The sequence below is a fragment of the Lethenteron reissneri genome, chromosome 21, assembly GCF_015708825.2.
Source record: "Lethenteron reissneri isolate LAM-NWPU_2019-01 chromosome 21, ASM1570882v1, whole genome shotgun sequence".
NCBI classification, from domain to species: Eukaryota; Metazoa; Chordata; class Hyperoartia; order Petromyzontiformes; family Petromyzontidae; genus Lethenteron; species Lethenteron reissneri.
The window spans coordinates 18760742-18784596 of NC_083799.1; the positions used below are offsets into that span (position 1 = coordinate 18760742).

General features: G+C 50.9%; 1 protein-coding gene across 1 annotated transcript in view; it reads right to left on the reverse strand.

Moving 5' to 3' along the window:
• The window catches only part of PDE11A (phosphodiesterase 11A), an 89949-nt gene extending 73019 nt beyond the window's left edge, over positions 1-16930 (reverse strand). Inside the window, exons 1-2 of the mRNA XM_061555284.1 lie at positions 15624-16930; positions 3912-4079 (exon numbers count right to left, since the gene is read on the reverse strand). Of these exons, the coding sequence (XP_061411268.1) occupies positions 3912-4079; positions 15624-16739 (1284 nt within the window). The 5' untranslated portion in view covers positions 16740-16930. The remainder of the gene's footprint in view (positions 1-3911; positions 4080-15623) is intronic.
• Between the last annotated feature and the right edge of the window lie 6925 nt (positions 16931-23855).

The following is a 23855-nucleotide window of genomic DNA, read 5'->3' on the forward strand; positions in this document are numbered from 1 at the left end:
GTGCAATTCATATTACTTTTAAACCCAACGCGCCAAGAATCTATTCTTTAAATGGTGACTGTACAAATAGTCATTAAGCTGGGTGAGCGTACTGACAGTCTATAATGTATACTGTAGCCTGCTTATTAAATTGCCTGAGTCTACTGGCAGTGTATTATGTAGACTGTAGCCTGCTTATTAAGCTCGGTGAGCGTACTGCCACTCTATCATGTACACTGCAGCCTGCTTATTCAGCTGGCTGCGTGTACTGGCAGTCTATAATGTACACTGTAGCCTGGCTATGAAGTAAAGTTAGTCAATTTGTAACACGTACGCCGATTCCCACTCACGGCCACCACCGGTGACGATTATTTCAACCCGACCTGGGCCTCCCCTAGGTAGACTCAGCCTCAAACGCGTAACTGGTGTCGTGTGTGACCATCGTCACTGGGGAGACAAAGGCGGCCGGGCGTCGTGGATCCAAGACCCGGGCGAAGCCGGGTAGTCAATCTAGTTAGAAAATAAAAAAATCCGTCCCGACCTCGGCAGATAACATCTCGCCAACGTGGCACCCCCTCTCTCGCCACCGTGGCAGCTTTGGCTGGGAATCAAACTCGGTTTTCTCTGGATTCATAGCACAGCACACTGACCACTCACACCACCACTACTACCACCACTTCACTCCACCCCCTTAAGCATCTCTAGTCTGAGGCTGGGCAGCCGGTCGCTTGTTCGTGACTTATTTACTAATAGCTCGCGCTGACAGAAGCCAAATAATCATGAAATTAACTAAGCATACCCCCTAATTGTCCTCATGCTCTGCTAATGCATGGCGTACAGTCCGCGACAAGCAGGAGGTCTCAACAGTGCTGCGACGACCCAAATGAATGATTTCACTCGTGATATTATGACCGAACAGCCTACCAACATTCACGAGCTTTGTTGGCCTTGTGATTTTACAAACACTGTGCACGGTGGTGTGTGTGCTCTTTGAACAAATGTAGTGACTTGACTTGGAGACGTAAGTTCTTGGAGGCAGTTCTTTAATTAACACCAAGCACATTTTGTACAATACATACCCTACACTGTTAACACACTCCTCTGTCTCTCGCTGGTTGCTAGCCTATGATGGCGCTGAACTAAGACGGCCAACTACCGTCTAGCAGTGCAATATCAAGTGATGACGACAGCGATGAAGGCGGCAAGACAACAGCGATGATGGTGAAGATCTTCAGCAGCAACGACGGGGATTCCACTCCAAACAACAGCCCCGAGGTCTCCTCCCGGGACCCCTCTTATACTATCAGCATAGCCTGGCTCCACCCCAGCCACGCCCCCTTCTGGAACCTTCTAACGACAAAATGGCGGTCACCCGCTGTGCCGCACCCATGGCAGACAAAATGGCGGCCGCCCGTGTAGGCGGGAACTCCGCAGTTTCCCGTGCTGGTGTGGCGGCGCAAATCGAGCCGTCTGCCCGCTGTTCCCGCACTGCACCATCTCTGGCAGGCGTCGCAGATCCGAGCACTGGTGCGGCGGCGAAAATCGAGCCGTCCGCCCGCTGTTCCCGCGCTGCGGCATTTCCGGCAGGAATCGCGGATCTGAGCTGGATGACGAGCTCTGCTGCGACAGAAAGCAGCTCGGAAGGGCGTTAGGCAAGGTCGCGCCACCACTCTCCGACCGGAGGTTGCAAGGGGCCGACATCCCTGTTCCACTGTTTTGCTGCTTCTCCGTCCCAGGACGCATCATCGGAGTCCCGGATTCCGGGGCTCTCGAGGGGGCCGCATCCCCGTCGTCGACGTCTCCTGAAGACACTATCGGTGGGTTATTTCTCTTGGCTGACGAATTTTCTTTTCTTTATCTCTTCAACACTTCTGACTCAGAGACACTAAGAGTAGGATTGTTTATTAATAGCCTTAACAGTTCACACTTAGTAACTATATTTCCCAGTCAGGACAGCTGGCAAACTGCCTGACTGGGGACGCCGAGATGTTGAAGACGGTGACGGCGACGAAGACTCCAGCACGACGGGATCCCACTCCAAACGACAGCCCCGAGGAGGTCCCCTCCCGGGACCCCTCTTATACTGTCAGCGTAGCCTGGCTCCGCCTTGGCCACGTCCCCTTATGCAACCTTCTAGCGGGTTCCCAATGTGCTCCTTCCGTAACCTTTCCCATAGATCCCTCTCGGGTCTATCACGTGGCCTGCTGTCATTCAGGGCTGCTATAAGCTGCAGATCCCCTTCCCTGCCAGCAGCTAGTGCTATGCTACTACGTGACCGATTCGATGTCACTACACAAAGATACAGTTTCACCACCCACACCACTTCCGCACCATCCAGACCACCACACCACTTGCACCATCACACCACCTAAAACCACCCACCCCACCATATAGCCGTAACAGACTGTAGGAGCAAACGCTGTTAGCGAGCACCTTTCAAGGTCAGAATGGCACACGAGAGGGTGGGTGCCCAGCACCACGCCCGGCCGCCTTTGTCTCCCGAGTAGTGATGTTTACACACCGCACCAGGTACTCATTTAAAGGTTGATTCGACCTAGGGGAGGCCCAGCACCGGTTCAAATAATCATCACTGGTGTTGAGCAGAAAACTCGGGTCGCGCGGTTCGGAGCGCAGCGCGTTAACCACTACACTATCCACCCCACTGCACCACCGGCAACACGCACATCACCCACACACCGCACCACCAGTCCATTGTTACCATGTCCTCATGATACGGACGCGCGTGCACGCGCGCGCTTCATGGCACGGAACGGGACACTCCCCCAAATCCGCGAGTGTCGTTCAAGGCAGCTCTTTAATTTCCGTATCAAACGCGGGGGGAGGGGGTCACGGGTGAACCGCTGGGTGTGAGGAGGATTCCTCCGTCGGAGCCCGGGGAAGACCACGTAAGCAAGTGACACGGTTCCGCGGTTCGAGTCCTGGCAGCCGACTATGGCTAATACTGCCGGATGTATTAACCGTTACGAATAAATACATAAATACATAAGTACTCACTCTGCATGCTTTTACATTGGATGGTGAAGATCCCGGTAACGTTATTCAAAGAAGTGTAGCCACGCATGTTGGCGTCTCGGTCAAAATTCGACAATATTTGAAAACCAGTCCCTAAAAGCCCCACAACGTGACCTATTACACTCACACAATATACGTGTTTCCCTTTGAAGGCGTTGTTAATAACGAATGTCGCATTGTTGTTGCGTTTGTGCACCACTGCCAACGCAAGTGGCAGCGTCGCCAAATGAATCTGTTCGCTCGTGGATCAAGTCTCGGAGAAACGTCCCTTCACTGCCCACCGCTCTGAGAATGTGAAGTCTCACTGGTCGCTCCAATTGTCTATCAAACACAGCACCTAATTAATGTTGGAGGAATCCGATGAGCTACGAAGCTAATTTTTCATAGATGTCCAGTAAAGGTGGGTCAGAACGTTACAACAACAAGCAATGCAAAAAACACGGTAGGAGTCCAAAGTATAGGAAAGGTAAACACATCACTTAAAAAAATACACAAAACTTACCAGGTAAAGCCCACTGAAGTTTTAACGTATTTTTCAAAAGGGACCTACCTGGCCACAAATGATAGCTCAAGAATGTGGCTTATGTTGAAATGTAAAACAGCTAAATAATCAGCATGCAAGTTTCTAAATGTGGAGGGAAAAACCGGAGGACCCGGAGAAAAAAATCCACACTACCATGGGGGAAGAGATACGCAAACTCCAAATATACAGCAGGCGTCAGGGTCGCGATTGAACCTCCGACCTCCTGCATACCAGGTGTGGAAGATAACATCACAACCACCGTCACGTCCCTTACATAAATACGTGAAACGTATACAAGTTAACATTATGTGACTTACCCAAGCTTGGGAAAGGAAATAAATACCAAACATACGGACGATCTCGTTTGTAGTTGGACCGCACCCACCTTCTCGTCGTCGTCGCTGAATGGCGCCCATCCCGGTGTCTTGTTGATGGCTTGGGCCACTCCGATCACCTGCCCGTCGCTGTCGTGGATGGGCATGCAGAGGAGAGACTTAGTCTTGTAGCCCGTCAGCTTGTCCATCTCGTTGCTGAATCGCCGGTCCTTTGGCGAGACACGCGAAGCAATGACAAAGATGCCCCCACTCCGCTCGTGTACCCTTTACTGGGAAGGCAAGGGGCAAGTGCCAGTCGTGTAATGAGCGTGGGGGACCCAGGGATGCCTTGCCCCCTCGCCCACACCTGGTGGCCAAAGCTACGAGTTGAGGCCCTCTTCACAACCACCATTAAACATGTTTTCAACAACAGTTATAAAAGAACAACTTCTTTAAAACGCGGTATAATTTTTCTTTTAAAGAAAGCGCTTTCATTTACGTTCCACGTTGCATTTTTTTGTTTATTACAATTACAGCGGTAACATTTGACATCCGCAAAATTGGGGGCCCCACCTGACCGACTGCCACACCCCTTGAGCTGATAATTATGTCATCACTGCGCTACTGGCAAGTGCTGTCGGCCGAGAAAACTTCCAAGGCCTGACGCCGGTGCAGGATGGGGGTGATGTGGCCCTGTGTTGTGAAGGGCCACCCTTTTTCAGTCTCTCTGATGATGATGTTTGCATACCGCACCGGGTGCTCACTTCAGTCGGAATCGAACGAGGGAAGTGCCCCAAACTGGTTCTGATATCGCTCGGCACTGATTGTAGCCATGGCCGGAAATCGAACTGAGGTTGCCGAGTTCGTATTGCAGCACGCAAACCATTTCGCCACCGCTGCGCAAACACAAGAGTACACACGTGAACAAAGGTAAAGATCCACCGTATAGCCTTAACAGGCTGTTAGGGCAAGTGCTGTTACACATATGAACACACACACACGCATGCACACAATTGACATGCACACACGTGCATACGCACAGACACACACATGTAAATACGAAGATTACCTAACTAGCTTTATGCCCATAGGGCATCATTCCCATTCAGACGATTGCTTATTTTCATCAGGTACAAAATTGGCATTTTCTCCATGGGTGGCATTAGTGCTCTCTTTAATTGATGGCGACTAATCAGTGGTGAAATGTCCACGTTACGATGACAGGGGAAAGTCCATCCGCTGGATACAAATTTTTATTTTATCTTCAACAATAACGCAATACGTGCAGATAAAAAATGGCGATGCGCGTGACACTGCTCTTGAAGTTGGAGTGCAGCGGTGGCGTGGGCTCAGAGATGTGGGTGGAGGAGAGAAAACCCGCGCAGCCACTGCCGCCGCTACGGCTATTGGCGCCCACACAACGAGCCGAGGAAGTGCCTTAGAGGAACGACGTCAGCCTGGCCTGGCATCGTTGAACGCGACGCACCGGAGGTTGGAAGCCAAAAGCCGCGCTCGACGGAGTCTCGAGGCGCTCGGCGCGTGGCCCGCCCGGCTCCCGGGCAAAGCGCGCCTTGTTATCTGGGTCAGAGAAAGGAGGCCAGAACGACCCCAGCCTCTAGACCCTGACGTTGACATTAAACAGGCACCTTCTAGCTGAGTACCAACACTACTGCCACCGCCAAACGCCCACCGTCACTACCACCACAGCCAGCGCCGTGTATGTTGAACTTATTTCGCACAACGTACGTAGCCAAGCATGCCAATCGGAGGTGCAGGGGGAAAGACAACCAACTCAACACAAAAAAGCGGTATTGTGTTGAACTTTATTGACAGTGGACAGCACAGTTCTGATAAGAAAACCGAATGCTGTCAACGATATGTCCAATGGATAATTGGTCTACAGCTGAAAAGGTGGCAACTGTGCCTTACAGGGAACTCTGTTCTCAGCGATACCGTGATAATGAAAAAATAAAATAATCATGAGGTTGGGGCACGTACAGAAATTGCGAATATTTTACGCAATTACACTAAGCCGCACCTAACAAAGAGACTCCACTCTCTTAATGACCGCCAACTATTCGACTCTCAAAGACACTCGGCTGGCACTTGCACGCGCCACAGAGAGAAATCTGTTCGGACACCGCGTGCATGCATGCGGGCGGGCGCCTAGGCAGACGAGTGCAGTCGCCTGGCAGAGTCAGGAAACAAATTAAAATGTTATTTAAAAAGATTGGCGCGAGGCCACGCAGGGAAAAAACGAGAATTATAGCGCGATGACCCACGGGCTGGAACATGATTGATAAGCGAGTCGTCATTGCGACCTTGAGACGGGTTGAGTGCGAGCCGAGTGCTTTGGCTGTGAGTTTCCCATTGGACAAGTGCTAAATCACCCTCGAACCCTGTTCACCGATGTTTGATGTGGTTTATTTTATATATCTGTATACATTTTTTTAAAGCCGTGGTTCCCAGCAGCTGAAATTATAGTTATCTCGCCGTGGCGAGATGTTAATTACCTCGCTTGGTATACAGGAGGTCGGGGGTTCGATCCCGACCCTGACGCCTGCTGTATATATGTAGTTTGCGTGACTCCGTAGTTAAGTGGATTTTCTCCAGGTCCTCCAGTTTTTCCCTCCACAATTAGAATCTACACGCGTTTAGAATATGTAGCTGCTATAACATTTCCACATGATAAGCCACTTTGTTGAACTATCATTTGTGAATGCCAGGTCGCTTCTGAAAAAGAGCTATATGCATTCATATATATTTTTTCGAGTAAAAACTCGCCCCGACTAAAGAGGGAATAGCAACACTTTAAAGTATGAATTCAATGAAGGTAGTCCTACCTACACAATCAAGACATATATAAACATATCAAAATGAAGGAATACACTCAAAGGAACATTTAAAAGGAAAAAATTAAGTCTTGCATAGTTTCCCGAACTGTTCGGTGCTCGGAGCCAATCTTAGGGGCTGGTGGAAGAGAGTTCTACATCTTAGGCGCCACACTCGAGAAGGTCCGTACTACCGCCCAGCGTAGAATGAAAAATTCTAGGTTGTGCTAGCAGGGCCTGGCCTGAGGAGCGCAAGGTGTGAATCTACCAGACGTTTGGGGTGCCAGACGGGACTGCAGGTACTGAGGAACAAGGCTGTTTTGAGCTTTGTAAGTTAGTACAGTTCACTTAAATTGTACGCGATAGCTGGCTGGTAGCCAGCGCAGATCACGGAGGATTGGTTTTATGCGCTCGAAACGGCTCGGACGTCTTAAGCACGTGGGCAGCCGCAATCTGCACCAGCTGCAGTTTCCGAATCAATTCACGAGGCAGCTCAGTATACAAAGCATTTCCGTAATCCAGACGCGTTGACACAAAGGCGTGAACTACTGTTTCGAGATCCCGAGTGGATAAGAGGGGTCGCAGCCCTCGATGCACTCGTAGGTGATAGAACCTCGCTTTGGCCACACAGCTGCAACCTGAAGGTGCGTGGTCAAGCTACGATCGACCGGTACACGTAGGTTGTGCGCCACTCCGTGAATTAATGGAGGCACAAGCTCCCCCCTGTCCCATCCTCAGCCGACTCTCTGAACCTACACTCATCAGCTCCGTCTTGTCAGAATTAAGCCTTAGCGAGTTTTGCTGCATCCATGCAGCTACCTCTGCCAGACGGTCTCTTAAGCAGGCGACAGCTACATCTTGGTCACCCGAGAAGGAGACATATCTGGGTGCCATCGACGTAATGATGGCACTGGAACCAGTGCCTCTGGATAATACGGTAAGGGGAGGGAGAATCGAGAGACACATGGGGACCCAATGCCACCTGCTGGGTCCTGCCCTGCAGAAAAGATCCAGTCCACTGCAAGGCGGTGCCTCCGATTCCTGCCAGGTCCCGTAGGCACCGCAAAAAAACCCCATGATCAATTGTATCAAAGAGGTGAAATACAGTCCCTGTCCATCGCCATGAGGACATCGTCTGCCACGCAAACCAAGGCGGACTCGGTGGGCTTCACCTGGTAAAATAAAAAATAAAATAGTTAAACTAAGTGTATATAGAAGGCGCATAAACTGTAGTGCAAATGATGACGATCCGGTGGTTAGCACGCACGTGACACACCCGCGATTCCCAGCCGTGGCTAACGTTCGCGGCGAGTGATATCTAAAACCGGTCCTGTGGTGCCATGACACTTCAACCTGCACCGACCCACGTGGTGAAGTATGGTCAAATAACCCCAACGAAGGGCACACTAATAGTGTCATGGTGATTATGATAATTACGTGACAAAGAGCTAAACATTGTTCTGGCTCGTAATCTCGATAACTGTATAATGCAATACATAATTTTATAACACTTCGTGGTCATTGCATCACGCCAGGAGAGGAAGAGCCCCTCCGGGGCGACGCAACCCCTCCGTGTTTGAGGGCGGTCCCACGCGCACAGGAAGAGGAGAATATAGTGACCTCTGCATAAATTCTGAAAAAGAAAATGCTCATGAGCTGCCTCGAAACTGTCGCGGCTGTTGGTTCCTTTTAATGTCGTTGTGTCAGCAGCTGTGGGTGTGAGGAGGAGTCTCCGTAGCTGTCTCTGGGTGTCTGCAGCTCCTTCCCCCCTGGCTGTCCACAGAGCTGCCTCTGCCTTCTGCTCAAATCCACACTCACGGGGTTTCCTATCCTCTTCCTCTTTATGCTCCTCATCCTCCTCTGCTTACAAGCTGCATTGTATCTGTACCCCGAACCTAATGGTATGTTCCTTGTGGTGTAATTTCTGATTTCTCCCCGTGTCCCTGAATCACTCTCCCAACCTCGAAAGAGGCTGCCCATTGTGTGCAACGCCTACGTTTCTCCGTATCGTGCACGGTCCCTCCGCTCCACATCGCACTGGTCTGGTCCAGCTCAGCGTGGCGTAGCTTGGGCGGCATGGGTCCTGGTGCAAGGAATGAAATTGTGGGAGAGAGCTGTGTACATGCCGTCTCCCCCCCCCCCCCTTCTTCGGCCTGTGGGCCCTGGTGCACTGTCTGGACACTCGATGGCTACGCTACTGATCCTTCTGTGTAATTCTCCTCTCTACCGATAATCGGAATTATCCACCCCCGTTCAGTCCGAAGCTTCTCCCCTGCAGTGTGTAGCAGCTTGAGATGCATTTCATCTGGAAGATTGCAATAGGGGATAGGCTTCAGGCTGCATGGGTGGTAGAGAAATTGTTGGTCTTGAGATGCTCAAACTATTATTTAAATGGACAGTGCTTTGTCGAATTGAAGTTGTGCCGATTTGTGTCACCCAAGAGAGGGGCAGGGGGAGAGAGTGAGTGCCTCCGAGTCGAAAAGAAGGCACACTCGCAAACGGGCAATTCAAACTCCTTTACTTCGCCCAATTCAAATTTTCATGCAATTATATCGTTACCCATAATAGATATTTGTGGGTTAGATTCGCGTAAATATATAAATGTGTCGTTAAAACCCGCCACCACCCGACAGCCAACTAGTAAGGGTTGTCACGTAAACAAAACATGTCAATTCGTCACTCGTACAGCAACACCGGTGTGTTGGAGAGCCAAGCCACACCATTTACAATCTGAGTACAACGTTTCGCCAGTAATTACAACTAGCTTCATCAGGCGACAGCCACATTTGTGGAGAAGTCCACCAGTTTCGTTCCTTATATAGAGGCGTAGATGTGGTGACCACACTTCTGCGCTCTTGCGCAAAGTGGGGGGGGGGGGGGGGATTAATGAATCAATGTACATTATGCATGCCCATTATGCGAGTCCTTTGATCTTGCCTTTAATGTCCATTGTGTGTATTAAAATAGCCGTATCAACGGTAATCCCTATTGAAGTATGGTGGCTTGTTTCGGCATGCAATTTAAACAATGTATTATTTGATTATTCGTTTCCACGCAGCACTAAGTCGATAGCTATCCGAACGGTTACAATTATTTTTATTTCTTTCAATTTCGATAGATTCTCTAATTAGTCTTGGCCAGTCGTAACTAGTTTTGCACAGAACTTCAACATTATCAAAATCAATTGAGTGTCGTTGTTGGCACGCGTGTTCTGCTACTGCTGACAATTGTATTTGGGAGTATTTAATATTTCTCTGATGTTATTTTAGTCTCGTACTGATCATTCGTCCTGTTTGCCAAACATAACATTTGCCACAAGTGCAGTTAATCCTGTACACACATTCTGTTAATAGCTTCGGTAATATATCTGTTGTACCAGATATTAATTTCTATATTTTATGTACCGTTCCAAATCTGAGTTGGATGTTTTGTTTTTCCAAACATCTGGCTCGTTTATCAGTTACTCCCACAATGTAAACTATTTTGATCGTTTTAATAACTTGGGCAATTTCAATGCTCGTGTTAATTGATTTGGTTTTGGCATTCAATACCCTGTTATTTGTGCATCATTGTAATCGTTAATTTACAGCGCTTCTTTAACATTATTAATTTATCTTCTCAGATTGTCACCATCTGACACTTTCTTAGCTCGATGAATGAGCGTCTTGATAAGAGCAGATTTCTGTGCGGGGTGATGGTGTGACTGCATTCAGATAGATGTCAGTATGCGTTTTCTTTCATTGTCAACTTCCACTTCCATGGCGAACTGGATGGATGGGTTTTGCGAGTTTAGATGATTTAGAAATTCGAGGGGGTGGGGGGCCTTTATGAAGACACCACGTTTGCACATCTAACAAAGCAGAGAGAGTGAATTATGGCATTAGGCATTTTTGGGCCAGAAAAAACAACAACACAAGTCTAAAATATCCCGTTACACGTGGGTGGCACTGGCTTTAAACACTGCTCGCAATGTTACTACTCTGCGTCTCATCCTAGTCCCAATCCGCGCCGTCAATTGAATTGACGTGTTGTTTTGCATTTGCTGGCATCCTGGCCTTTGAACTCGAGAAAAACAAGAGCAACAACCCGCGCACTCCGCATCAGTGACGCGAGGGCCACATAATGCCCTGCCGGTAACGGGCACGTGGTCTTCTAACGACGTGGGGAAAGTGGGGGGGCAAGCAGCCCTGCACGGGAGAAGTTCCACCTCCCTGGCGAGTGACAGGCACCCCCTGTGGCTTATGCTGGCTTATCCTAGCCGGAAAGGGGGACACCAGCCCTCGCCAATGCGTTTCACGGCATCTCCGCAGCATGTCATCACGTCTCACTGCGAGAGCGGCGGACATGAGATTATGTATAAACACATACATTTATCTTGATTTGAAGCTTTCGTTACTGCAATAATCCAAACTCTTTGGTTCTTTCGGTAAAGTCATGTAGGTATAAAATAAAATAAATCACGACGTTTATGTCTGATAGCGAGGATAAAGGAGGAGGGTTGGCGTCTGGTGGTAACCGGCCGTACAACCCTCAAGCCAAAAAATTGGAAAGTCCTAAACAAATGTCCCTCAGTGTGCGAAGAATCTCGGGACCCAGTGACTGCCGCTGCTGGGAGTGCAGACCCGGGCGGTGGTAGTGCGGTGTCTGCACAAATCAAGGTGAAGAAACGAATGGAAAGAGCAGAAGGTTGTTTTCGAGGAAGATAAGGTTGGCCACATGGGATATTGGAACAATGACAGGAAAAGGTCAGGAATTAGCGGACTGCTTGAGGAGGAGGAAAGTCGACATCGCATGCATCCAGGAAACAAAATGGAAAGGCGGCAGAGCGAAAGAGATTTACCGTGGTTTTAAATTGTTATACCATTTAACAACAAGGAAAAATGTGGTTGGAATTGTGCCGAGTGAGGAGATGAAGAAAAAGGTTGATAGAAGTCAGAAGAGAAAATGACATACTGATGATAGTCAGACTGGTACTGGACAGTGGGGTTGTAAATGTGATGTGTGCGTATTTATGGGAGAAAGGGGTGTTGAAATATTGATGGGGCTATTTGGGACAACCTGGATTGAGTAGAAAATGCCGGATGCGTGGAGGGAGAGGACATTGGTTCCCATCTTTAAAGGGAAAGGTGATGTACAACAGTGTGGGAACTACAGAGGAATATCATTGACGAGTCACACCATGAAACTCTGGCAAAGGATCATAGAATGGAGACTGAGGAAGCTGGTGATTATTGGCGAGAGTCAGTTTGGATTCAGACAGGGAAGGTCAACAATGGATGCAATCGTTGCACTGAGAGTATTGATGGAGAAGTTCAGAGAGAATAAACGGCTCTTGCATGCGGTGTTTATTGATCTAGAGAAAGCGTACGACAGGGTGCCGAGAGAGCTGATCTGGCGGTGGATGAGAAGAAGACGTATTTGAGGTAAATGTCCGGCTGATCCAGGATATGTATGAAGGAGCAAAAATGCATGTGCAAAGCAGCTATGGAGCGTCTGAGAGCTTCAAGTCAAAGGGGGAGTGAAGCAAGGCTCCGCCCTGAGCCCCTTCCTGTTCAGCCTGGTGCTGGACACACTCATGAGAGATATTTAGAGGGAGCCCCCCTGGTGTATGCTGTTTGCTGACGACATTGTGCTATGCAGTGAGAGTAGAGTGGTAGTGGAAGATGATTTGAAGATCTGGGTGCAAAAGATGAAGAGAATGGGTTGAGGATCAGTCGGACAAAGACGCAGTACGTGGTGGCAAATTTCAGTGGAAATAATGCAGAAGGATTGCAAATTGGAAGTGACCATTTTCTTGGTTCTTTCGGTAAAGTCACGTAGAATGTGACTTTACCGAAAGAACCAAGAAGATGAATCCCTGCGGTCACCAAAGCTTTAAATCGAAAAATGGAAGTGACCAGTTAATGAAGACGAATGAGTTTAAGTACCTGGGTGCAACAATGTGTGCTGATGGTTCACTAAAAGGAGAAATGAGAACAAGAACAAGGGCTAGATGTAGATTTGAAGCTTTCGTGACTGCAAGGATTCATATTCTTAGGTTTTTTCGGTAAAGTCACGTAGGTAAAACATCAAAATTAATTAAAACAGCTAATCTGGCTGTGACGGCCCCACCTGATGACGGAGACTTGTGTTGCCTCCGAAACGTCGTGATCTTTATTTTATTTTATTTTTATTAATTTTGATGTTTTACCTACGTGACTTTACCGAAAAAACCTAAGAATAAGGGCTAGATGGCTGAAATTGCGAGAGATGACTTGTGTGGTGTGCGATAAGAGGGCCCCAGTTTAGTTGAAGGTAAAAGTGTGTAGTGTATAGGAGTGTATAGCAGAGGGTGGACTCGAGTCATGTGACTTGGACTCGAGTCAGACTCGAGTCATGAATTTGATGACTTCAGACTCGACTTGGACTTGCATAACAATGACTTTGTCCCACCTCTGGTGTATAGTGTAGTGTATAGTACACGACGGTGGTGAGGATGGTGCTGTTGTATGGGGCCGAGTGCTGGGGCAAAAGAAAGAGGGAGAACCAATCGATGGAAGTCGGAGAGATGAGGATGTTGCGGTGGATGTTGGGTTTAACAATGAACGACAGGATGAGAAATTAAGAAGTGAGAGGAAGACCCAAGGTGGTATAAATTACAGAGAAGATGAGAGAGAAAAGGCTCTGGTGTAGTTCCGTTATGTGGAGAGACAACAGGAAAATTATGTGGGTCAGAAGGTGCAAGTGATGCAAGTGGGAAGGAAAGAAATCAAGAGGAAAGCTGAAGAAGAGGAGGGGCGGGGGGGGGATGTGGTGCAATCGGACACGGTGGCCCGAGAGCGGAAAGAGAGATGCTGCAGGACAGGGCAGCGTGGAGGTTGGCAAGGACAGCGGACCTCACATGAGTGGGACACACGCGTGGAAGAAGAAGAGTAAACGCTGGGGATACTGTCACAGTGGTCTAATGCTCAGCACACGACCGCTTGTGATGCGATCGAAACGTCGTGTCTTTTTTTTCAGGCTACAGTCTACATTATAGACTGTGAGTACACTCACTCCGATTAAGATCTAGGCTACAGTATTGTTTTTATTATTAACTTTATTTCATTATTTTTTTTCTATCTACGTGACTTTACCTAAAGAACCAAAGAATATAATTTTTTGGCAGTCACCAAAGTTTTAAGTCAAAATGTAAACTCGAGGGGCTTTGTAAGAGTTCCCTCTCGCGGTAGCATGACCAAGTAATATCAGGGTTGCAGCTTTACCAGCAAACGATGGTGCAGGCGATGCGGTGCAGAGCGACACCCGTGCGCCGATAGAGAAGCCGGCCCTTTGTGGGTGCGAATTGGCATGGTTTCATCGATCCCGACCCTGACGCCTCCTGTATATTTGGAGTTTGCATGTTCTCTCTATCTCCCCGTAGTCGCGTGGATTTTTCTCCGGGTCCTCCGGGTTTTCCCTCCACATTCAGGATCAACTTGCGTTTAGAATATTTAGCTCCTAGAAATGTCCACATGATAAGCCACTTTATTGGGCTATCATTTGTAGCAAAGTCGCTTCTGAAAAAAGAGCTATATAGCTCAGTGGGCCTTACCTGTTAAAAAAAAAAAAATAGTTGATAGTTTATAAAGTAAATGGGAATGATTCAAACTCCGTGTCGTTGAATGTGTCAGGGAGCTGGCGACACTCTGGCTTCTCCCAGTATGTATGTGTCTGTGTCTGTGTTTAACTTCTTTCGCACCGTACGTAGTAAAGCGTGGTCACAAGGGAAGCTGCTCCTCACCCGCATGCCGCTCTCATGCCGGAGCAGAACGCAAGCGACGCACGAGTTTCACGCCTCGTGACATGTGTTTAACACACTGGATCTCCTCGTATGCTGCCAAATGGCATCGGCACAAAAATACATCGTGTAAAAAAATATATATTTACACGCGCACGTAAGTTTGTTTTCAATTTTGGCTGAAATTACATATTTTTTTACAAATATCAAATAAGCGTGGAGCTGATAACCACTCCCTACCCCCAATTTCCTCCTCCCCACCTGCCATCCCCATAGATGACGTTCCATCATAACTACTTCTGAGGTCACCTCAGTCACGGGTTTCTGTCCACACAAGGGGCAACACCGTTTACCTGCCATGCCAACATTGTTCGGCACGTGCAAAAGAGCTCCATCGCTCTTCGGATTCCTCCAATATAAATAAATAATCTGATTCTGTTTATCAAACTAAAAATGTTACATCCTCAGAGCTGGCATTTATTCTAATTAAATAGAAAACGAAGTTAAAAGTGGTTTTGTGGTCATGTGTGTGCAGGGGGGGGGAGGGTTCTATCCGTAATTGGACTCAGGATCTCAGTAGTAGCCAAGCAGTGTCTCTGACCCGTGAACCACCCGGCCGCCTCACCATTCGACCTGGTGGTGAGTAGAGTCACGGACAATTAACATGGGAAAAAAGATGAGAGCTCACCAACACCATCACCACCGGGGTTGCCACCCCTGAGGTACAAATAAAAAGGGACGTATCACGGGAAGAATATCTCACAAAAGCGAAAGAGGCGAGGATTGCATGCAACTGACAATAACCGCGACTTTTCAGGTTGAACGCTTAAAACGCACAGATTTGCTCATAACACCTATCTTAAAAGAGAGGACGATCCTGCGAAAAGCAGGACGGATGGCATTCTTAACCACACCACCACTAATGTCATCACTACCACCGCTGATGCCATCACTGCCACCACGAATAATACTATCAACACAATCACCACCAGTGCCACCACGACCACCAACAATGTCACCACTACCACCATCAATGTCATCACTACCACCACTACCACCATCAATGTCATCACTACCACCACCACCAATACCATGATCATCACCACTTCCACCGTCAACGCCACCACGACGACCACCAACGCCATCGCCGCTACTTTAACCGCCAGCACCACCGCCACTGTTACCTCGTAAGCGTCCGGGATGTTGACCGTCTCCCCGTGCTCCGCCACGTAGCCAATGATGCCACTGCCCCAGGGCACCCGCACCTCGCTCGAGGTCTCCCCCCACCTGCCGCACGGGAAGAACGCGGAGCTGGCGCGCACGTCGTAGAGCCTTGACACGAGGGTCCTCTTGCGCGGCGGGCCCTCCACCAGGAAGAGCGAGCAGCGCTCCGCCTCCACCATGATGCACACGTTGACGAGGATCTTGCGGCTCAGGTTGGCGAGGTCCAGGTCGTTGGAGATATCTTTGACCATCTCGAGAAAGAACTCGTGCTCGTTGCTCTCCTTCAGGCGGAACTTGCAGTCGATGGCGGCGCTGGCGTACTGCGGCAAGCTCACACGCGACTCCAGCAGGGCGCTCAGGATGTGCGCCGTGCTGGGCGGCAGGGAGCTTGCCTTGCGGAACAGCGCCCTGCGCCGCACGCTCGAGAGGGACTCCTGCTCGCGCGGGTTCGCCTGCTCGTCATACGTCCTGTGCACCGTCATCGCTTTGGAGCGCGCGAAGCAGCGGCGCAGCTCTTTCTGCGACGCGCGCTTCTGCAGGGCGCCGTCCAACGTCATGGACAGCGCCCTGCTGAACTCCTCGGACGGAGTGGGAGTTGTCTCGCCGACCTGCGGAGGAGGAGGAGGAGGCGCCAGTGCCCTGCCTGGGCTGCAGGGAGACTTGGGCAGGAGCGGGACACGCGGCGATGGTAGTGGTGGCAGTGGTGGCGACTGCTGCTGCGCGGCCGCCTGGTTGTGTAGCTTGAGCCACTTCTCCACGGAGCTGCAGGTGCCTTTGCGCAGGAGGTAGTCCTCGAACACATCCGGGTGATTGTCAAGGAACGACTCGATAGCCGTGCAGTCCAGGCCGCTCATGATTGCATTCGGGTGTGATTGGGTGAGTGATGAGCACGTGCGCCTTGTTAAGTTACGAATCGGAGGTGGAAGAGCCAAAGCCGGGTGGGTAGTGGTGGTAATGATGATGGTGATGAAACTGTGAAGGCGTGGGAGCACAGTCGACCGGGTTGACGACTGTGGAACAGATGCGCGATTGGGGCAGAAGGAAGCGATGGCGAGATGCGGTGGCATCAATGGCATAGGCCACGGAGACCACCACTCGACTGTAATTACGATTATTAATTTTGTTAATAGAGTCGTCTGCTTTTAAAGTGTCGAGAACAAGGCGACGGTGATAGTCAATGCGTGGACACGCGGTGCGTTCATCATGGAAACACCGCGGGAACAACGGCGGCCACTCAGCTTCTTGAAATCGGTGCGCCTCATCCTCGTTCGCCTTCTCCTCTTCCCGTCCAATCCTCCATGGCCGCCCGGTGGCACTGCCGCAGCGAGCTGAAGCAGACGAGAGGAACACCCACGCGGCGCTCGAATAGCGCGTCGCGCAAAAGCCAAGCCTCGGATGAGGAGTGCGAATGAAGGTGGAGACTTCACTGCCCTCCCCCCTCACCCCCTCTGTTTAAATGCCAAAAGGACAGTGAGGTTCACCCTTCGCTCGGACGAGCAGCGTCCCCGGGGGAATTAATTGACGGTCCTGGGTAAAATGGCACTGGTTGCCAAATCAATATTAATGTCCATAACTTGCATTTATTCAGCGTCTGAGTCATCATGCGTAACTATTGAATGAAAGCGTCGAGGTGAGGGGGGGGGGAGGTGTTCAGTATTTATATAACACGCGTTCAGTTTGCTTGCGTACGGGTAAAAACAATTATGAAAGCGCACGTTGCGCTACGCATAGCGACGCTCCCGCGGGACTGCACGAACACGGCACGCATTTTGGTGAGCATGACTCGAACAGGTGTGCTTAGGGTCCCGTCCATAAATTACGTCACGCGATTTTGGACGATTTTCGTCAGACGGCGTCACGAAAAGTCAGACCCCCCCCCCCCCAAAAAAAAAACATGCTTCAAATCGTTTTAAACTATTGTTATTGTAGTGCGTATTTAATGTGGCGCTACACTTTGATGTTGTAGGAGAAAACATGTATTAAAAAGTCTATTTAATTAAGTAGAACGTGTTGTCTATATTTATTTAAAGTTGCGCATTTTTATGTGATGTCACACATCGTCACAAATGTCTGACCCCCCCCCCCCCCTAGGTGCGTGACGTCATTTATGGACGGCCCCTTATAACTGGCACGCGTATAGACGCAGATCAACATTAACTTGACCGTTAAACCACGCGGGTTTACCCATTGAGACTAAAGTGGTAATGTAGACGATTAAGCACAAGAATAAAAGTAGGATAATTGGCGCAAACCATTGAAAGCGAACTGCTGAAATGAGCATAAAACAACGCCAGCGATCTACTCAGAGGCGTGACGAGTATACACACTGTAAATATATATCTGGGCACCATAGAGCACATTTTGAGAGCCAGCTAGCTGACATCACGTATCGTATTACATAACGCGGAGAGAACTTTACCCCATCGTTGTAATGAGGCCAGTGCGTGTGCGTGCGTGTTCGCACCAGCTCTTACCAGACAATACCCCCCCCCTCCTACGCAGCCCCCCCCCCCGCCTCCTTCAGAGTGGTCAGTTGGGGGGCTCTCTCCGTTCTTTCATCGCTGTCCTCGTTGCAGTGATTCGTCGTCGGGAGAGGAGACGAGAGCAGAGGTCGACTGACCGCGCGCGGCTATTTACAGGGAGACTCGCCTGCACCGTGGCGTGGCGAGCGAGCGGTGGGCATTGAGTGGTGCGGCGAGTGCAGTGGAGTGCCGCTGTTATGGGGAGCGCGGAGGAGAGGGAGGGACGGAGGGAGCGAGGGAGGTCCGATGAGCTTGGGGGGAGCGCGGTGCTGGGATGGAGTTACAATTGTAATAAACGACTTCCACGACGATCTTTGTCAGAGTTTCTTTATTAACTGTGGTTACTGCACAGCTCCGGTGGCGCAGAGAGGAGTTGACGAGCAGCGCCGCAGTCCGGACCCAAGGCTCCCCACTCCGACCACGAGTCCCCTCCTCCCCTGCCTCTGCTTATATTCACCCCGGCGGAGCTACGCTCCGCCTCTAGCCACGACCCCCTCGAAGAAACTTCCCGATGGTTCCCGAAGCATCCTTCCCGACTCTGCCCGTCACCTTTGGCCCAGATGTTATTCCCTCTTAGGATTGGATGCCAATTACACAATAGTGCCTGTACCCGGTTATCCTTTGGCACCCATTGTATGGCGCTCTCTCATTAAACAATTTCACACGCAGGCACCAACGTCGTCCCGACGCCCACGTGTGCGGTCACAGTCACTCTCGGTCTGATGATTCTGAATTGGATTAGATATTAACGGTGGTAATAATAGTAATCTATCTATCCAGGAACCGCTGCGCTGAGTTTCAAGATTATTATTTTAAGCACTTTCTGCAGCATTGCGATGCTTGACAGTTTTTGTTGTTATTATTAATGATTGTTTGGCTTCGCGTGCGGGTGAAGGGAACCGGCATACCTACGTGCACGAGGGGTATAATCCGCCCCAGCGCCGCAAAGACAGACTCAAGATGCATTTGCTATGCTGCCATATCCTGGCTACCCCGCAAAATGATCTTGTCAACGGGAACCTGCCCGTTATAACGCCGACCTCATCGATGATGTTGATGATTATGGTGGTGATGATGTATGTTGAACCTCTTTCACACCGTACGTAGCCAAACCGTGCTAACCAGAGGTGCGGAGGAAGGACAACAAACAATTATGATGGAAAATACATTAAGATACCACGTACATCTAATGGGCAAAGCCATCGTTCTTTGGTGGAGTAATCCCATGACCGCTCACGTTCCCACTCGATCGTCCACGCGAGCGCGACAACGATTCCGCATGTAGGGAGAGAAGGGAGATAAGTTTGTCAACCCAACCGGTCACGCTGATGCTCGCGTCGAGTAAGCTGTAAGTGCTCAGAAAGGAAGGTGATTCACGCTTGGGGCTTCCCCTGGTATTCCCGTTTCTTCTCGCATGCCATGCACCCACCCATGGAATTTGACTCAATTGGGCCCCCCTCTCACCCACCCACCCCTCCCCCCAGGAAATAGAGGGGGAGGTAGCTGCCCCCAAATTACCACTTGTGGTCGGCTACGTAAAGTATCTTACGTTATACATTTCCTTAGTTTGCAATATAAGTAAGAATACACACTTAAACTTGTAACACCTTGCCGCCGCCGCGTAGTGTCCGCTCATCACTCTCGTAGAGACGCAGAGAGAAGGGACAACTCAGAGATAGACACAGAGGGGATGACTCGGAAAGAGAGAGAGAAGGGACGACTCGGAGGCGCGAGCAGGAGAAACCACATATGCATCGTAAGTGCTGTGATGAATTCCTCCTAAGCGCGAGATTCCGCGCATGCACATCTCACGCCGGAGTTGGAGACGCTGGGGGTCAGCTCCACATGTGTACGGGTGCGAGATGATCCCTGACGTCACAGGGCCGCGAGAGATGGTTATGGGATTGCAAAGAGGCCTTCATCGAGCAGTGGATAGACCACGGCTCCAGGTTTAAGGTGAAAAAAAGTTTACACATTCGTCAAAGGAAGAGTATATAACAGGCAGCATTTCGGGCAATGGACCATCTGTATATCATATAAATAGAGAGGCCAGAGAGATAAATGAGACAATAGTTGTGAACTGGAGCCTGATGAGAATCATATATGGCACATGTTTCCTAATAATTCCTGATGACCATTTAAAAAATATATACTAAAAACAATTTGCATATACACAAAGATAATAGCCCAGATCTGTCATTCTGTGACTGTGATTAACGCCCCCGGATTGGTTGAAGTGCATCACGTGACCGCGAGCAAGCAGCCAACCAGAGGTGCGCCCCTCCAAAACATGTACGCCCCCGGATTGGTTGAAGTGCGTCACGTGACCGCGAGCTGCCCACTACGTGTTGTTGTGGTGTGCCCCGCACCTCGGAGGCCCGAGAAGCAGCAACATCACGGCCACAGCGCCGGAGACGCAGCCACGGAAAGCTGACGGTCGATCCACTCACACACAGCTCACTCATATACACACAGCTCACTCACACTCACACAGCTCACTCATACACACAGCTCACTCATACACACAACTCACTCATACACACAGCTCACTCATACACACAGCTCACTCATACTCACACAGCTCACTCATACACACAGCTCACTCATACTCACACAGATCACTCATACTCACACAGCTCACTCATATACACAGCTCACTCATACTCACACAGCTCACTCATACTCACACAGCTCACTCATACACACAGCTCACTCATACTCACACAGATCACTCATACACACAGCTCACTCATACACACAGCTCACTCATACTCACACAGCTCACTCATACACACAGCTCACTCATACACACAGCTCACTCATACACACAGCTCACTCATACACACAGCTCACTCATACTCACACAGCTCACTCATACACACAGCTCACTCATACACACAGCTCACTCATACTCACACAGCTCACTCATACACACAGCTCACTCATACTCACACAGATCACTCATACACACAGCTCACTCATACACACAGCTCACTCATACTCACACAGCTCACTCATACACACAGCTCACTCATACACACAGCTCACTCATACACACAGCTCACTCATACTCACACAGCTCACTCATACACACAGCTCACTCACATTCACACAGCTCACTCATACACACAGCTCACTCATACACACAGCTCACTCATACTCACACAGCTCACTCATACACACAGCTCACTCATACTCACACAGCTCACTCACACACACAGCTCACTCACACACACAGGTCACTCATATACACACAGCTCACTCATACACACAGCTCACTCACATTCACACAGCTCACTCATACACACAGCTCACTCATACTCACACAGCTCACTCATACACACAGCTCACTCATACTCACACAGCTCACTCACACACACAGCTCACTCACACACACAGGTCACTCATATACACACAGCTCACTCACACTCACTCACACACAATCGCATGCAGCTCAGAGGAGACGAGTGAGTGAGAGTGAGGAAGCTGACGGTCGATCCACTCACACACGGCTCACTCACTCACACACAATCGCATGCAGCTCAGAGGAGACGGGTGAGTGAGAGTGAGGCAGAGCCGTGCTCCGTCCTCTGCTGCCCTGAGGGACCCCAGTGCTCTCCACTGCTGCCCTGAAGGAGAGCCGCACTGTCTCCACTGCTGCCCTGAGGGAGAGCCGTGCTCTGTCCATTACATTAGTACTCGAGTTTTTTTGTGCTTAAATCCACTGCTGGATGAAGGCCCACCTCACGCTGAGCGAGTGGATCGTAAGGATTTACTTGACCAGTCTGTTTGGGGCTGCCGCAGGCTGTGGTTGTTGGGGGACGCTGCAGGCTGTGGTTGTTGGGGGACGCTGCAGGCTGTGGTTGTTGGGGGACGCTGCAGGCTGTGGTTGTTGGGGACGCTGCAGGCTGTGGTTGTTGGGGGACGCTGCAGGCTGTGGTTGTTGGGGGACGCTGCAGGCTGTGATTGTTGGGGGACGCTGCAGGCTGTGGTTGTTGGGGGACGCTGCAGGATGTGGTTGTTGGGGGACGCTGCAGGCTGTGGTTGTTGGGGGACGCTGCAGGCTGTGGTTGTTGGGGGCTGCTGCACGCTGTGGTTGTTGGGGGACGCTGCAGGCTGTGGTTGTTGGGGGACGCTGCAGGCTGTGGTTGTTGGGGGACGCTGCAGGATGTGGTTGTTGGGGACGCTGCAGGCTGTGGTTGTTGGGGGACGCTGCAGGCTGTGGTTGTTGGGGGACGCTGCAGGCTGTGGTTGTTGGGGGACGCTGCAGGATGTGGTTGTTGGGGACGCTGCAGGCTGTGGTTGTTGGGGGACGCTGCAGGCTGTGATTGTTGGGGGACGCTGCAGGCTGTGGTTGTTGGGGGACGCTGCAGGATGTGGTTGTTGGGGGACGCTGCAGGCTGTGGTTGTTGGGGGACGCTGCAGGATGTGGTTGTTGGGGACGCTGCAGGCTGTGGTTGTTGGAGGACGCCGCAGGCTGTGGTTGTTGGGGGACGCTGCAGGCTGTGGTTGTTGGGGGCTGCTGCACGCTGTGGTTGTTGGGGGACGCTGCAGGCTGTGGTTGTTGGGGGACGCTGCAGGCTGTGGTTGTTGGGGGACGCTGCAGGCTGTGGTTGTTGGGGGGTGCTGCACGCTGTGGTTGTTGGGGGACGCTGCAGGCTGTGGTTGCTGGGGGACGCTGCAGGCTGTGGTTGTTGGGGGACGCTGCAGGCTGTGGTTGTTGGGGGGTGCTGCAGGCTGTGGTTGTTGGGGGACGCTGCAGGCTGTGGTTGTTGGGGGACGCTGCAGGCTGTGGTTGTTGGGGGGTGCTGCACGCTGTGGTTGTTGGGGGACGCTGCAGGCTGTGATTGTTGGGGGACGCTGCAGGCTGTGGTTGTTGGGGGATGCTGCAGGCTGTGGTTGTTGGGGGACGCTGCAGGCTGTGGTTGTTTGGGGACGCTGCAGGCTGTGGTTGTTGGGGGACGCTGCAGGCTGTGGTTGTTGGGGGATGCTGCAGGCTGTGGTTGTTGGGGGACGCTGCAGGCTGTGATTGTTGGGGGACGCTGCAGACTGTGGTTGTTGGGGGCTGCTGCAGGCTGTGGTTGTTGGGGGACGCTGCAGGCTGTGGTTGTTGGGGGACGCTGCAGGCTGTGGTTGTTGGGGGACGCTGCAGGCTGTGGTTGTTGGGGGGTGCTGCAGGCTGTGATTGTTTGGGGACGCTGCAGGCTGTGATTGTTTGGGGACGCTGCAGGCTGTGGTTGTTGGAGGACGTTGCAGGCTGTGATTGTTGGGGGACGCTGCAGGCTGTGGTTGTTGGGGGACGCTGCAGGCTGTGGTTGTTTGGGGACGCTGCAGGCTGTGATTGTTGGGGGACGCTGCAGGCTGTGGTTGTTGGGGACGGTGCAGGCTGTGATTGTGCGGGGACGCTGCAGGCTGTGGTTGTTGGGGGACGTTGCAGGCTGTGATTGTTGGGGGACGCTGCAGGCTGTGGTTGTTTGGGGACACTGCAGGCTGTGATTTTTGGGGGACGCTGCAGGCTGTGGTTGTTGGGGGACGCTGCAGGCTGTGTTTGTTGGGGACGCTGCAGGCTGTGATTGTTGGGGGACGCTGCAGGCTGTGATTGTTGGGGGACGCTGCAGGCTGTGGTTGTTGGGGACGCTGCAGGCTGTGGTTGTTTGGGGACGCTGCAGG